The sequence below is a fragment of the Lycium barbarum genome, chromosome 11 (genome assembly GCF_019175385.1).
Source record: "Lycium barbarum isolate Lr01 chromosome 11, ASM1917538v2, whole genome shotgun sequence".
Classification (NCBI taxonomy): Eukaryota; Viridiplantae; Streptophyta; class Magnoliopsida; order Solanales; family Solanaceae; genus Lycium; species Lycium barbarum.
This window is the reverse complement of record NC_083347.1, coordinates 14,549,763-14,565,568: the sequence shown is the minus strand read 5'-3', so window position 1 is coordinate 14,565,568 and position 15,806 is coordinate 14,549,763. Positions and strand designations below refer to the sequence as shown.

Sequence of the window (15,806 nt, the reverse complement as noted above, 5' to 3'; positions counted from 1 at the left end):
GGCTACACAATTGGCTTTCAAATTTGAAATTCGACATTTTTGAAAGCTAACATTTACTTTTATACACCATCAATACAATGCTAAATGTTCCTTAAATAACAAGAAGAAACTCATTTATACTATGTTAATTCCGTGAAAATATATGTATATTCCTTAAAACATCAAATACAATGTACTAAATGTTCCTTAAATAACAAAAGAAGAAAAACTAATTTTAGTTCAAACACTATTACATATTTCCACAATTCACCAGAAATATATATACATTCCTTATATTATAGACATACCATACAAGTATCAAATGCTCAATTATTACCTTTTAGAAAATTAAACGAAATAGGAAAAAGACAAATTATTGATTATTCCAGATTTCCAGTATCTTTCAATCTTAACCAAAAACGAATTTTTCCCTCTTTATTATTAATACAATAAATGACCTAAAGCAAAAGGTGGACTTCAATTTCTCAATTTTCTTTACAATAGTTTTTACGATAATTGCACAAGTAGGTCTCCGTAGAAATTTTCGTTTTCCCTTTAATATATTCTTTTATGTGGGTTCTTCGAATTTTACAAACAGTTTCTTGAGTAAGAATAGCTGACAAAGAATTGTACAGTGCTCTTTTTCCCTTTAATATATTCTTTTGTGTGGGTCCTTCGAATTTTACAAACAGTTAAGAAAATCTGAAAAACTAAGAATAGCTGCCAAAGAATTGTACAATGTTCGTTGCACTGGTACAATAAAAGGTGTTTATTCTCAAAAGGTGTGCTCTTTAGCTAAATTTTTGGGAGAAAATATTTGCTTCAAAAGAGTAATAAATTTTTTTTTTCGGAAGCTAAAAATCGAAAGATTAAATTTCAAGTTATGAAAATATTTTTATAAGTTGATCAATATAGAATTAGCATTGGAGTAGGAAAAGAAACAAAGATTAATTTATTACAAAACCAATACTTGTAAGATCTGCGCACACTTTACTCTCCGCAGACCCAACATTATGGGATTTCACTCAAATATGTTATTGTTGTAATTACAAAACCAATACTTGGTTGGAAAATACCTTTTTATCCATAAAAAATCTTTTTGAAAATTAATCGTTACTACTAATACTTTTACAAAACCGATATTTTTTAATTGTTTGGTGCATGGTATAAGCTGGAATTTCCAGCACTAATTTTTTGTACCATATTTGGTAGAAACTGGAATAAATTTATACCTTTTACCAAATAGAGTATAAAATAAAACACAATCTTAAGGATGAGATATCTCACCTTATCTCATTAACCTTGAAATTATTTTATCCGGTTATAAATTAATCCCGAAATTATAATCCCGGAATAATTTATTGCGCTTACCAAACAAGCCTAAGTATTGGTATTTCTTTTGCTCGTTCATATCTTGATGTTTGAGCTGGCATTGACCGTTAAAAACCTTTTCCCTGCACCTTCAAAACATCTATCAATTCAAACAAAAAAATTTAAGAACTCAATCATCATAACCCACGCGCATTGACACGCGCCACTTTCTGCCAATTGTACCACTACCATATTCATCTTCCAGTCTTGGTACGTTTAACGTTCCTTTACAACCTTTTTTTTTTTTTTGGTTTAACCCAAAACCCCACTCATAGATCTCTCCAAATCCTAAACAATGAGCCACCGGCAACCTCCACGGCCGGCGGCGCGTGAACAAATTCCTATAGATGAAGAACCTTACAACATAATTCCAATACACAACCTCTTAGCTGACCACCCATCTCTCCGTTACCCCGAAGTACGCGCCGCCACTTCCGCTCTACGCGCCGTCGGAGACCTCCGGCGACCTCCATTCTCACCATGGAAACCTCATTACGACCTCCTTAATTGGCTCTCACTTTTCTTCGGTTTTCAAGAATCTAACGTGCGTAACCAACGTGAACACATTGTTCTTCACCTCGCTAATGCTCAGATGCGTGTCTCTCCACCACCTGACAACATTGATTCACTTGACCCCACCGTACTACGTCGTTTTCGCCGTAAATTGTTGAAGAATTACTCTTCTTGGTGTTCTTTTTTGGGTCTTAAATCCAATGTTTGGCTTTCCGACAGACATAATCCTTCCGACCACCGTCGTGAATTGCTTTATGTTTCGCTTTATTTGCTTATTTGGGGGGAATCAGCGAATTTAAGGTTTGTACCTGAATGTTTGTGTTATATTTTTCATAATATGGCTATGGAATTGAACAAGATTTTGGAGGATTATATTGATGAGAATACTGGTAGGCCATTTTTGCCATCGATTTCGGGTGAGAATGCGTTTTTGGATCGGGTTGTTAAGCCGATTTATGATACGATTAAAGCTGAGGTTGAGAATAGTAGGAATGGTACTGCCCCACATTCGGATTGGAGGAATTATGATGATATTAATGAGTATTTTTGGAGTAAGAGGTGTTTTGACAAGTTGAAATGGCCTATTGATATTGGGAGTACGTTTTTCGTGACTACTAATATGGGAAAGAAGGTTGGGAAGACGGGGTTTGTTGAACAGAGATCGTTTTTGAATTTGTTTAGGAGTTTTGATAAGTTGTGGATTATGTTGGCGTTGTTTTTGCAAGCTGCGATAATTGTAGCTTGGGAGGGGAAGGAGTATCCGTGGCAGGCGTTGAAGAGTAGGGAGGTTCAGGTGAAGGTGTTGAGTATATTCTTTACGTGGAGCGGGATGAGGTTTTTGCAGTCGATTCTTGATGCGGGGATGCAGTATAGTCTCATCTCGAGGGAGACACCGATGCATGGGGTGAGAATGGTGTTGAAGAGTGTGGTTGCAGCAGTGTGGATTTTGGTGTTTGGTGTGTTTTATGGGAGGATTTGGACCCAGAGGAATAATGATGGGGATTGGACCAGTGCTGCTAACAAGAGGGTGGTGAATTTTCTTGAGGTTGCTCTTGTTTTCGTTGCTCCAGAATTGTTAGCATTGGCGCTATTTATTCTGCCATGGGTCAGGAATTTTCTTGAGAACACGAATTGGAGGATATTTCACCTGTTTACATGGTGGTTTCAGAGTAGGACGTTTGTGGGTCGTGGACTTAGGGAAGGCCTTGTTGATAACATAAAGTATTCCCTCTTTTGGGTGGTAGTGCTTGCAACCAAGTTTTGCTTCAGTTACTTCCTACAGATCAAACCTATGATTGTTCCAACAAAAGCACTGTTGCGCCTCAGGGGTGTGAAGTACGAATGGCATGAATTCTTTAGTCATAGCAACAGGTTCTCTGTAGGATTGCTTTGGCTTCCAGTTGTTCTGATTTATCTTATGGATATTCAGATATGGTACTCAATCTACTCTTCCTTTGTTGGAGCGGCGGTTGGATTATTTGATCACTTGGGGGAGATAAGAAACATGCCACAGTTAAGGTTGAGATTTCAATTTTTCGCAAGTGCAATGCAGTTTAATCTGATGCCAGAAGAGCAGTTGCTGAATGCCCAAGGAACGATAAAAAGCAAGATCAAGGACGCCATTCTGCGTTTGAAACTCAGATATGGGTTTGGTCGGCCATTCAAAAAGCTTGAATCGAACCAGGTAGAGGCGAACAAATTTGCCTTGATTTGGAATGAGATAATTACAACTTTCAGAGAAGAAGATCTTCTGAATGACCGTGAGGTTGAGTTGTTGGAGCTGCCTGAGAACACGTGGAATGTTAGAGTGATTCGTTGGCCATGTTTGCTCCTCTGCAATGAGGTGCTGCTTGCTCTCAGCCAGGCAAAGGAGCTGGTGGATGCTCCTGATAGGTGGCTCTGGCATAAGATCAGCAAGTATGAGTACAGGCGATGTGCTGTTATTGAGGCTTATGACAGTACGAGACATTTTCTGCTGGAAATTGTCAAAACGAACAGCGAGGAACACTCCATCATAACAACCTTCTTTCAGCAGATTGATCAGTGGATTCAGCTGGAGAAGTTCACAAAATACTACAATCTAACTGCTCTGCCCCAGATCCGTGGAAAGTTGATTGCGCTTCTAGATCTAATACTCAAGCCAAAAAAGGACGTTGACAAGATTGTGAATGTTCTCCAGGCCTTATATGAGGTTGCCACTCGGGATTTTCTGAAAGAGAATATGACTGGAGATCAGCTGAGAGAGGAAGGTCTGGCTCTTCAGGCCTCTGCGACTAAGTTGCTTTTTGAGAATGTGCTTTCATTGCCAAATCCTGAGAATGAGACATTTTATCGGCAGGCTCGCCGCTTAAACACTATTCTTACATCTCGGGACTCTATGAGTAATATTCCGAAAAATCTTGAGGCGAGACGCCGACTTGCCTTCTTTAGCAATTCTCTATTTATGAACATGCCACATGCGCCCCAAGTTGAGAAAATGATGGCTTTCAGTGTTTTGACTCCTTACTACAATGAGGACGTACTGTACAACAAGGAACAACTTAGAACTGAGAATGAAGATGGGGTTTCTACTTTATATTACTTGCAGACTATTTATGCTGATGAGTGGGAAAATTTCTTGCAGCGAATGCGTAGAGAAGGAATGGTTGATGAGAAGAAAGAGTTATGGACAACGAAGCTAAGAGATCTTCGTCTTTGGGCATCGTACAGAGGGCAGACTCTTACTCGCACAGTTAGGGGGATGATGTACTACTATCGAGCTCTCAAAATGCTGGCCTTTCTGGATTCTGCATCTGAGATGGATATCAGAGAAGGATCAGTGGAGCTTGGTTCTATGAGGCGTGATGGTAGCATTGATGGTTTCGGCTCAGAAAGGTCTCCGTCTTCGAGGGGGTTGAGCAGAGCTGACAGTTCAGTGAGTTTGTTGTTTAAAGGCCACGAGTATGGGACTGCTTTAATGAAATTCACATACGTGGTAGCTTGTCAGATATATGGTACTCAGAAGGCCAAAAAGGATCCGCATGCAGAGGAAATTTTGTATCTGATGAAAAATAATGAAGCTCTTCGTGTAGCTTATGTTGATGAGGTTCCCACAGGAAGGAATGAGGAGGATTATTATTCTGTGCTTGTGAAGTATGATCAAAAGCTTGAAAGGGAAGTTGAGATCTATCGAGTTAAGTTGCCTGGTCCCTTGAAGCTTGGGGAGGGAAAACCAGAAAATCAGAACCATGCCTTTATCTTTACCCGTGGTGACGCAGTTCAGACTATTGACATGAACCAAGATAATTACTTCGAGGAGGCACTGAAAATGAGGAACTTGTTGGAAGAATTCAAACGCTACTACGGTATTCGCAAGCCTACAATTCTTGGAGTTCGGGAACATATATTTACTGGTTCTGTTTCATCCCTAGCTTGGTTCATGTCAGCTCAGGAAATGAGTTTTGTAACCCTGGGACAGCGTGTATTAGCCAACCCCCTGAAAATCCGAATGCATTATGGACATCCAGATGTCTTTGACAGGTTTTGGTTTCTAACACGGGGAGGAATAAGCAAGGCATCTAGAGTGATCAACATCAGCGAGGACATTTTTGCTGGCTTCAACTGTACACTACGAGGTGGCAATGTCACTCACCACGAGTACATACAAGTTGGCAAAGGAAGGGATGTTGGGTTGAATCAAATATCTATGTTTGAAGCCAAGGTTGCCAGTGGCAATGGTGAACAGGTTCTTAGCAGAGATGTCTATAGGTTGGGTCATAGGCTGGATTTCTTCAGAATGCTTTCTTTCTTTTATACAACTGTAGGATTTTTCTTCAATACAATGATGATTGTCCTCACTGTATATGCATTCTTATGGGGACGACTTTACCTTGCACTTAGTGGGATTGAGGATTCTGTTGCTGGAGATACCACTAACAACAAAGCACTTGGTGCCATACTGAACCAGCAATTTATCATCCAGCTGGGTCTTTTCACTGCGTTACCAATGATTGTGGAGAATTCTCTTGAGCATGGTTTTCTTACATCTATCTGGGAGTTTCTAACAATGATGCTTCAACTTTCATCTGTATTTTACACATTCTCAATGGGAACTCGTGCTCATTACTTTGGTCGTACTATTCTTCATGGTGGCGCAAAGTACCGGGCAACTGGGCGTGGTTTTGTCGTGCAGCACAAGAGTTTTGTTGAGAATTATCGGTTATATGCTCGTAGTCATTTTACAAAGGCAATTGAACTTGGTCTGATACTTACAGTGTATGCTGGATACAGCCCTGTTGCTAAAGGAACTTTTACATATATAGCACTGACTATCTCAAGTTGGTTCCTGGTGGTGTCATGGATCTTGGGGCCCTTTGTGTTTAATCCTTCTGGGTTTGATTGGTTAAAGACAGTGTATGATTTTGATGACTTTATGAATTGGATATGGTACCGTGGTAGTGTTTTTGCAAAGTCAGAACAGAGCTGGGAAAAATGGTGGGAGGAGGAACAGGATCATTTAAGAACGACAGGTCTGTGGGGAAAGATACTGGAAATTATCCTAGACCTTCGCTTCTTTTTTTTCCAGTATGGCATTGTATATCAGCTGGGTATTGCTGCTGGAAGCAGAAGCATTGCTGTTTACTTGCTTTCCTGGATTTATGTGGTGGTGGCTCTTGGCTTTTTTAACATTACGGCTTATGCTCGGGAAAAATATGCTGCAAGGGAGCACATATACTATCGTCTTGTGCAGCTCCTTGCTGTGGTCTTTTTCATAGTCGTACTTGTTGCTTTGCTGCAGTTCACGGCTTTTAGATTTGGTGATCTGTTCGTCAGCCTGTTGGCTTTCATTCCTACTGGTTGGGGTTTCATTTCAATCGCCCAAGTGTTACGTCCCTTTTTGCAGAACACCATGATATGGGGAACCATTGTGTCTGTGTCACGACTATATGAGATAATGTTTGGGATTATCGTCATGGTACCTGTGGCAGTACTGTCTTGGTTGCCTGGTTTCCAACCAATGCAGACAAGGATCCTATTCAATGATGCATTTAGTAGAGGTCTGCGGATATTCCAGATTGTGACAGGAAAAAAACCTAAGAGCGATGTATGATTTTGAGGTAAACTTTCTAACATTTAGGCGTGCAGAAAATGTTGTATATAATTTTTATATCCTGCTGCAATGAACTTTTGTGCGTTTCACATATACATGTTTTACTGTGTAACATCACCTCTTTTTGTTGATCATTCTTAGGGCACCTCACACATTTGCTACTAAAAAGAGTTTGTTTCTACTGCCATGAACAGTCATTTGATTAATGGCTCTGTCACTTTGTTCATCCGACTTACTTATTTTTATGCAAGCAGCTTGCTTGCCCAGTTGTGGCATTTAATTAGTTTCATTGAGTTCTTTCCTTTATTTTCCGTCTTCCTTGCTTTAATGGGGGTGGGGGGAGGGCAGTCGGCATTAATATGGATTCACATTGAATCTGCATCTGGATATACTGATGTATGAGGGATTTCATAGAAATTGTTAAGAATGCAATATGTTACATGTATTAATTTGCAATGAAGCTAGTATACTACCCAGCTGCATCCGTCTGTTTAGTTCTACTTTCTTCTCGTTTTGAGCCAATTATGGAGGATGAAAGAATCAAAACTCTAAGAGTCCAGGTCAACTTGGTTCCGCCAGGAACTGTACTCCTTTTTTTTTTTTGAAACAGCACTCTCTTCTTGCGCAAGACTCTCCACATTAATTGCTGGTTTTCACATCTAAAAATGATGATAGTACTATTCCTAGTCTACATATTCTACGATGGACTACTTCATAAAAAACATATCCAATTGTGAACTAACATATGCACAAGCTTTAGTTTGGTATCTATTCTAGACTTGTGCTTTCTGATTGCTCTGACAAGTTACAATCAGTTTCATATAATAGATAAAGTAAGATTACTCATGTACATGTAGTGGAGGCAGAGCTGAGGTTCTTAAAGTCTGGTCTTTGCTTTGGATTGGTGAAGAGTTTGTAAGATAAATAATAGTAATATTCTCACGTTGCAGTCTACACAGGACAATCCTCTTAAGATGGTCAATACACCACTCTTTTGACCACCATTAAATTATTCCCCTTCAACAGAAACTCTTCTGTCTGTGTAGCTCAACTTATGACTACTGTACCTTATATATGCAGATATACATCTTGTTCCTCACTTTATAGCAAGAATATTAACAGCTTGGACTCGGAAAGCTATCTTGTTTTAGTAGGAAAGTTTTGTGCTATTATTCTTGGGAAACTAGTTATCTTCTAGCTACCTATAGCTCCTAAAATAGTTTTATTCGATTAGCTATAATATCATCCTTCTTGTTGCCTCTCCTAGAATTTGTGTTTTTGATCATTCCTTAATTCCTGGAACTTATTTCTTGTGTAACTACAATTATCTTCTTTCGTCTCTTTCAGGATTCACTGAAACATATAGTATGTAGTCTCCATGTACTTCAATGATCACTATACATGTGACAATTAAGGCACGGTATGTAAACCTTTTGAACTCTTAAATCTGAAGTCCATTATGGTTTTGCTTGGTTTTTTGCCAGTTATTCAATTATTTGTTCAGTTTACTAACCATCTTGTTTGGAGCTGAATCATGCATATCAGTAACTATTAGTGTTAAATTTGAAGCCGACTCTTAAAAAGATAAATTAACATAACTTTAGAAGTTACTTATGAAAAAGATAACATTAGATTGTACTTATAGAGAGAGAACATTAGATTTTCACTTTATTGCGAGCCTTTTCAACCATCCTTCAGTATGGAGTTAAACTATGGTTTAATCTGTTTTCTCGTAAGCTGGATTATGCGTGAATCTGCTTGCTAGCACTAAAGCTGAAGCTGACTCTTTATGTAGAGATATTAGGATAACATTTAAAAGCTGCCTGTCAACAACAACAACAACAACAACAACATACCCAGTTGAATCCCAAAGTGTGGGGTCTGGAGAGGGTTAAATGTACGCAGACCTTACCCCAACCTTGGTAGGGAGGCTGTTTCTGAAAGACCCTCGGCTCAAAAGAAAACAAGAAAACAAGGGGAGAAAAGTTAGATACCGACAGGCAAATCAAAGCAATGCGAAAATGAGAAAAAAAACAAGGCAAAGAAGTTATGATAAAATAGCATGGAGAGACAAGGCCCAACACATAAAAGCAGGAAACATAGGGCAATAAAAAGTAGAGCAAAGCTACGCCTACTAGTGCGACAGAAAAGCGAGACTACATACTAGCCTTCTACCCTAATCTGAGCCCTCCACAACCTCCTATCTAAGGTCATGTCCTCGGTAATCTGAAACAACGCCAAGTCCTGCCTAATCACCTTTCCCCAATATTTCTTTGGCTTTCCTCTACCTCTCATAAAACCGTCCAAAGCCAATCTCTCACACCTCCGCACTGGGGCATCTATGCCTCTCCTCTTCACATGCCCAAACCATCTCAACCTCGTTTCCCGCATCTTGTCCTCCATCGATGCCACTCCCACCTTGTCCCTGATGTCCTCATTCCTGATCCTATCTCTCCTAGTGCGCCCACACATCCACCGCAGCATTCTCATTTCCGCGACTTTCATCTTCTGCACGTGAGAGTTCTTGACTGGCCAACACTCTGTCCCGTACAACAGAGTCGGTCTAACCACCACTTTATAGAACTTGCCCTTAAGTTTTGGTGGCACTTTCTTGTCACACAGCACTCCGGAAGCGAGCCTCCATTTCAACCATCCTGCACCAATACGATGTGTGACATCATCGTCAATATCTCCATTTTCTTGTAAAATAGACCCAAGATACTTGAAACTTCCTTTCTTTTGAATGACCTGGGTATCAAGCTTCACTTCCACGTCAGCCTCCTAAGGTACACCACTGAACCTGCACTCCAAGTACTCTGTTTTGGTCCTACTCAACTTGAATCCTTTAGACTCTAACGTTTGTCTCCAATCCTCTAGCTTAGAGTTGACTCCGCTGCGAGTCTCGTCTATCAAGACTATGTCATCCGCGAACAACATACACCATGACACCTCACCTTGAATTTGTCGCGTCAATCCATCCAACACCAAGGCAAATAGAAATGGGCTACGGGTTGATTCCTAATGCAAACCCATCAGAATTGGGAAGTGCTCCGAGTCTCCTCCTATAGTCCTCACTCTGGTCTTGGCTCCATGATACATGTCCTTGGTCCCTCTAATGCACGTCACATGCACGTCACAGGTACACCTTTAGCCTCCATGCATCTCCACAGAACCTCTCTTGGCACTTTATCGTAAGCTTTCTCTAGGTCGATGAATACCATGTGCAAGTCCCTTTTTTGCTCCCTATACTGCTCCACCAATCTCCTAACAATATGAATGGCTTCAGTAGTAGAACGCCCTGGCATGAATCCGAACTGGTTCTCTGAAATAGACACGTCTCTCCTCACCCTCATCTCTACCACCCTTTCCCACACTTTCATAGTGTGGCTTAGCAGCTTGATACCTCTATAGTTGTTACAGCTTTGAATGTCGCCCTTGTTCTTGTACAAAAAGATCATTGTACTCCACCTCCATTCTTCGGGCATCTTCGCCGTCTTGAAAATGACATTAAACAACCTAGTCAGCCACTCCAAGCCTGTCCTTCCTGCACTCTTTCAAAATTCCACAGGAATCTCGTCAGGTCCGGTCGCTCTTCCCCTGCACATCCTACGGACAACACCCTTAACCTCGTCGACCCTTATACTCCTACAATAACCACAATCGCGATGCCTCTCAGAGTACTCCAAATCTCCCAACACAAAGTCTCTGCCCCCTTTTTCGTTCAAGAGTTTATGGAAGTACGACTGCCATCTCCGTCTAATGAGATCTTCCTCCACCAACACTTTGCCATCTTCGTCCTTGATGCACTTCACTTGATCCAAGTCGCGGCCTCTCTCCGGCCTTGGCAACAGTGGCGGAGCCACACTATGCCGAGGGTGTTCATTCGAATCCCCTCGGCGGAAAAAAACACTGTTTTTACAAGGTTAAAATTATTTTTTGTGTATATATAGTAGATGTTGAATCCCCTTAGGCTTCTTCGTATGTTTACTTTTTTATATTTTGAACCCCCTCGGCGGAAATCCTGGCTCCGCCACTGCTTGGCAAGCCTGAATAACTTCTTATCCCCGCCTCTGTCCTCTAGTTCTACATAAAGGCGTTCAAACGCCGCCGTTTTCGCTGCCGACACTGCTAACTTCGCCTCCTTTCTCGCCATCATATACTTTTCCCTATTTGTCCGCTTATCTTCGTCATCCTTGCTGTCTACCAGCTTCGCATATGCCTGTTTCTTTGCTTCCACTTTACCTTGGACTTCCTCATTCCACCACCAATCCCCTCGGTGCCCACCACGGCGACCTCTTGAGACTCCTAGAACCTCTCTAGCTGCTTCTCTAATGCAACTGGATGTCCTATCCCACATACTGCTCGCATCTCCCCTGCTCTCCTACGCCCCCAAAGCCATCAACTTCTCCCCTAATTCTTGGGCACTAGACAAAGTCAAACTCTCCCACCTGATCCTTGGCCGGTCATCGGCGACCCTCTTCTTCTTCTTCCTCTTGATCTCCAAATCCATGACCAATAGCTTATGTTGGGTCGTAAGATTCTCACTCGGAATGACCTTGCAGTCTTTACAAAGGCCTTTATCATCCTTTCTAAGGAGCAAAAAGTCTATCTGCGTCGCAGCCACCGAGCTACGAAAGGTTACCAAGTGCTCCTCCTTCTTAGGGAAACTCGAGTTAGTTACCACCAAGCCAAAAGCCTTAGCGAAATCCAGGAGTGAGACTCCTCCTCCGTTCCTGTCTCCGAAGCCAAAACCCTCATGCACATCATCATAACCCCTCGAAACAGACCCAATGTGTCCATTGATGAAATCTCCTCCTACGAATAACTTCTCAGTAAGCGGTATACATCCCACCACTTCATCCAAATCCTCCCCAAAACGCCTCTTAACCTCCTCGTCCAAGCCCATTGGCGCATAAGCACTAATAATGTTCAGGGTGAACCCTCCAATGACCAACTTAATCGTCATCATCCTGTCATTAACCCTTCTAACCTCGACCACCTGATCCCTTAGCTCACTATCAACTAGGATGCCTACCCCATTCCTGTCTCCCGACTTACCCGAAAACCAAAGCTTATACCCGTCCACCTCCTTAGCTTTAGGTCCTACCCATTTCGTCTCCTGGACGCAAGCAATATTAATCATCCTCTTCTTAAGAATCTTAACTAGCTCTATGGACTTTCCCATTAAAGTCCCAATGTTCCAAGACCCTACTCTCAACCTAGAAGCAACCTTAACACCCCCCCCCCCCCCCCCCACCTCTAACCCCCGTCCCCGACCGAGAACATGACCCTAGTCTACCATCCCTCACTAAAGCCACTAAAGCAAACAAACACTAGTCAAAGGTTTATCCAAGACAAATAGAGGTCAATACTAAAGCACAAGTTAAGCTAAAGGCAACAAAGTGAAACAAATATACAATACAGTAAAGCAGGCAAAAATTTGAAAGGCTAAATGGATATGCCCTCTTAACCTCCTCGTCCAAGCCCATTGGCGCATAAGCACTAATAATGTTCAGGGTGAACCCTCCAATGACCAACTTAATCGTCATCATCCTGTCATTAACCCTTCTAACCTCGACCACCTGATCCCTTAGCTCACTATCAACTAGGATGCCTACCCCATTCCTGTCTCCCGACTTACCCGAGAACCAAAGCTTATACCCGTCCACCTCCTTAGCTTTAGGTCCTACCCATTTCGTCTCCTGGACGCAAGCAATATTAATCATCCTCTTCTTAAGAATCTTAACTAGCTCTATGGACTTTCCCATTAAAGTCCCAATGTTCCAAGACCCTACTCTCAACCTAGAAGCAACCTTAACACCCCCCCCCCCACCTCTAACCCCCGTCCCCGACCGAGAACATGACCCTAGTCTACCATCCCTCACTAAAGCCACTAAAGCAAACAAACACTAGTCAAAGGTTTATCCAAGACAAATAGAGGTCAATACTAAAGCACAAGTTAAGCTAAAGGCAACAAAGTGAAACAAATATACAATACAGTAAAGCAGGCAAAAATTTGAAAGGCTAAATGGATATGCCCACTGGAGGTACCAGCTCCAGGTAAAAAGAACCTGTTCACTGCCGAAAATTCCAGTTCACGCCGGAAAATACTGTTCACGCCGGAAAATCCAGTTCACCGCCAAGAATCACTGTTCGCCGCTGTATTCTGCCGGATACTTGTGTACCTGCGCAGACCTGACCGGAAACCTACTGGGGGAGGATTTCCTGGTGCAGGGTAGAGGAGGAAAGAGAAAGGAAAAAAAAAAAAGAGAAGAGAGGAGAGGAAGCTCTAGCCTGTCAAATTTCGAAATATTTTGCTGCGATTATTGCAATCTTTTTACTCGTTTTCCACGTTCAATTTTGTTGAAAACTGATCTGTTTACTTAAATATCCAGAATAATTTGCTATATTCAAGACATCTTTGTTCTTATCTCTGAAGTTTTTCCACTTCCTCCTTCCTGTACAAGTCAGAAACCCAAAATTTTATTGGAAAAGCACAAGGGAAGTGGATTCGAGTAAATACTCCGACCAACCAACTCTTTGCTCGTTTATCTAGAATCTAACAGTAATAATAGGCTGAACTAGTGAAGTTGGGAGAGAATCAATCCTATTAGTAGGCTTTATGCTCATATCTGAACTCCAAAAGTTAGCTCATGAAGTGGGCATTGTCAAAACCATATTACCAAACTAAAGCTTATAGTGTCAGCCTTTGTGGGACTTTAACACCCCTCCTTGTTCCCTCCTATGTTAGAACGGGAAATTTGGAGTACTGATAATAAAATATTGGGGGGCAGCCTACATTGGGTAAATCAATATCAGGGATAGTGGTGGTTCCGATTGCATGTTGATAAAATTGGAACTTGGACCTAACTCAACCCCAATGCTAGCTCATACGTTTTGTCCAATGTAACGTACTCGAATGAACAAGAATCAAATAGAAAATTTATAAACTATCTCGCCTCAGTGACAAGGATACAGACATTAATAATTTTATTACAACACAAAGATAAGGGAAAGATAGGAAGACTAAGAGTAAGAAGAAAGAAAGAGAGGAGCAAGAGGGGAGGAAGAATCAGAGGAGGAGAGAAGAAAGGTTGCGAAGAGGAAAAAATTTCACATTTTTTATTCTTCTCACTTGTGGGACTCTCCATATTTATAGAATTATCAGCTGGGTAGTTATAGTAATAACTTTCTCAATAAATTTCACCTAACTCCCTACTTTGATTTTCTTAACTAGCTATTTCCCTATTCATAACATCCAAGATCATATAAGGAGACTAAAACCCATACCGTCAATCAACGTGGGACTCTAAAGATTAGTGCTATGTTGTCATTTGCTTATCTTTTCATGCTGACTACTACATATTAACCCTTTTTTTTGGCCCAACCGCCCAAGATACTAAGTAGTTGCTTTGCTTTTGCAGGGATGAACATTAATTTAATGTGAAGTAGTAGATACAGTACAGAGTTTGAGAGGCTAGGAGGTTAATTTTTTTTTTTTTTTTTTTTTTAATTGTAGAGCTTCTTGTGTGAATTATACTGTGTACTTGGATTACTATTAGTTTGGTTGAAGCAGCAGACACTACTGACGAGTTTTCATCAAAGGTTCATCTTTTGTAATTGTTGTTGTATTCGGATGTTTTGTTATACTAGTGCACAGATGAGGAGCATTATCTTATTACTTGTAGAACCCCCAAAATTAATTTTGTACTGTTCTTTGAGTTTCTACCGTGAGCAAAGGGTAGGTGTAGTAGCAATTCCTTATGTATTAAATGCATTTCTCAAACGTTTTTGTATTATTAGATTCCTTTGTACTTGTTCTAGATAGAAGCTATAGCCATTTCTCCTTTCTTTGATACCTCATGTCTGCTCTTTTCACTTGTGCTAGTTAAGGATCAATTTCAGTTACTCTTCTCGTGGGGATTATTTTTTTTGTTGTATTCCATACACCCTGTGGCAAAGGGTAAGTTGTGATTGCAGATTTTTGTACATAGCCAAAATTCTTGTAATTATCAGTAATAACTCACCAAAGCATTTTATATGACGCTGCTCCAGTAAACTGTTTCTTCCATTGAGATTCTTACATATCATACTCTTAGCCAGTAACTTGCTCTTTTTCCTTGCTGAAACAAAGATCAGTAGCTTAATTTTTCATTAAATTAATTTGGCAGTGTTGCTATCAGCTAATATCTTCACTTTACCCTGAAGAAGTCAGGTAAAAAAAATTCACATCTCTTGTTCTTCAAGCTGTAGTAGACCAAAATTATACATTAGTATACCTGTTTTTCTTGGAGTCCGGAACCAAAATGCCCCTCAAAAAATCATTTTGAATCAAAATACCCTAACAAAAAAAAATGTTACAAAAATATCTTTAGCGCAGTAAAATACTGCGCTATAGCACTTCACGGAGACGGAGCCGTTAAGTGCTATAGCAGTATTTTACTGCGCTATAGAAATCTTTCTCACCTATAACGCAGTAAAATACTGCGCTATAGGACTCCGCCATTTTCCAAAACATTACATTTTCATTCCTTTTTACGTAGTTTATCTTTTTTATGTAGTTTAGCCGTATATTAATCATGCTTTGAGATTCCGGAACTTCAATATTTTATATAGAACTCTAGTTATATTTGTACAATTAATAAAATAGGCTCAACACATCAAGAATACGCAATACTTTGGATTGTCGTTTTAGTGGTTGAAAAGTGCTCGAAGTCCTTTTTTGTTTGAAGACTTGTAGTCATTAGCTTTAAGTTATTTATCTTTTAGGGTTTCGTCTTATTTTTAAATTAATGCTTAATTTTATTTCGAATGTGTCACGTTTTTTTTTTATTATCAATTTAGGATGTGAAAC

General features: G+C 40.5%; 1 protein-coding gene and 1 non-coding gene across 2 annotated transcripts; both read left to right on the top strand.

The window, feature by feature from the left end:
- Positions 1-1,407: 1,407 nt before the first annotated feature.
- LOC132616961 (callose synthase 12) lies at positions 1,408-14,808 on the top strand. Its single transcript, XM_060331763.1, has 3 exons — positions 1,408-6,959; positions 8,300-8,372; positions 14,377-14,808. Exon 1 carries the CDS (start codon positions 1,646-1,648, stop codon positions 6,950-6,952), a length of 5,307 nt encoding a protein of 1,768 aa, XP_060187746.1. The 5' UTR covers positions 1,408-1,645; the 3' UTR covers positions 6,953-6,959; positions 8,300-8,372; positions 14,377-14,808.
- On the top strand, positions 4,593-4,671 carry LOC132620680 (small nucleolar RNA J33). The gene has a single exon (XR_009575118.1). It is a non-coding gene; the product is annotated as a small nucleolar RNA J33 (small nucleolar RNA).
- Positions 14,809-15,806: the final 998 nt, after the last annotated feature.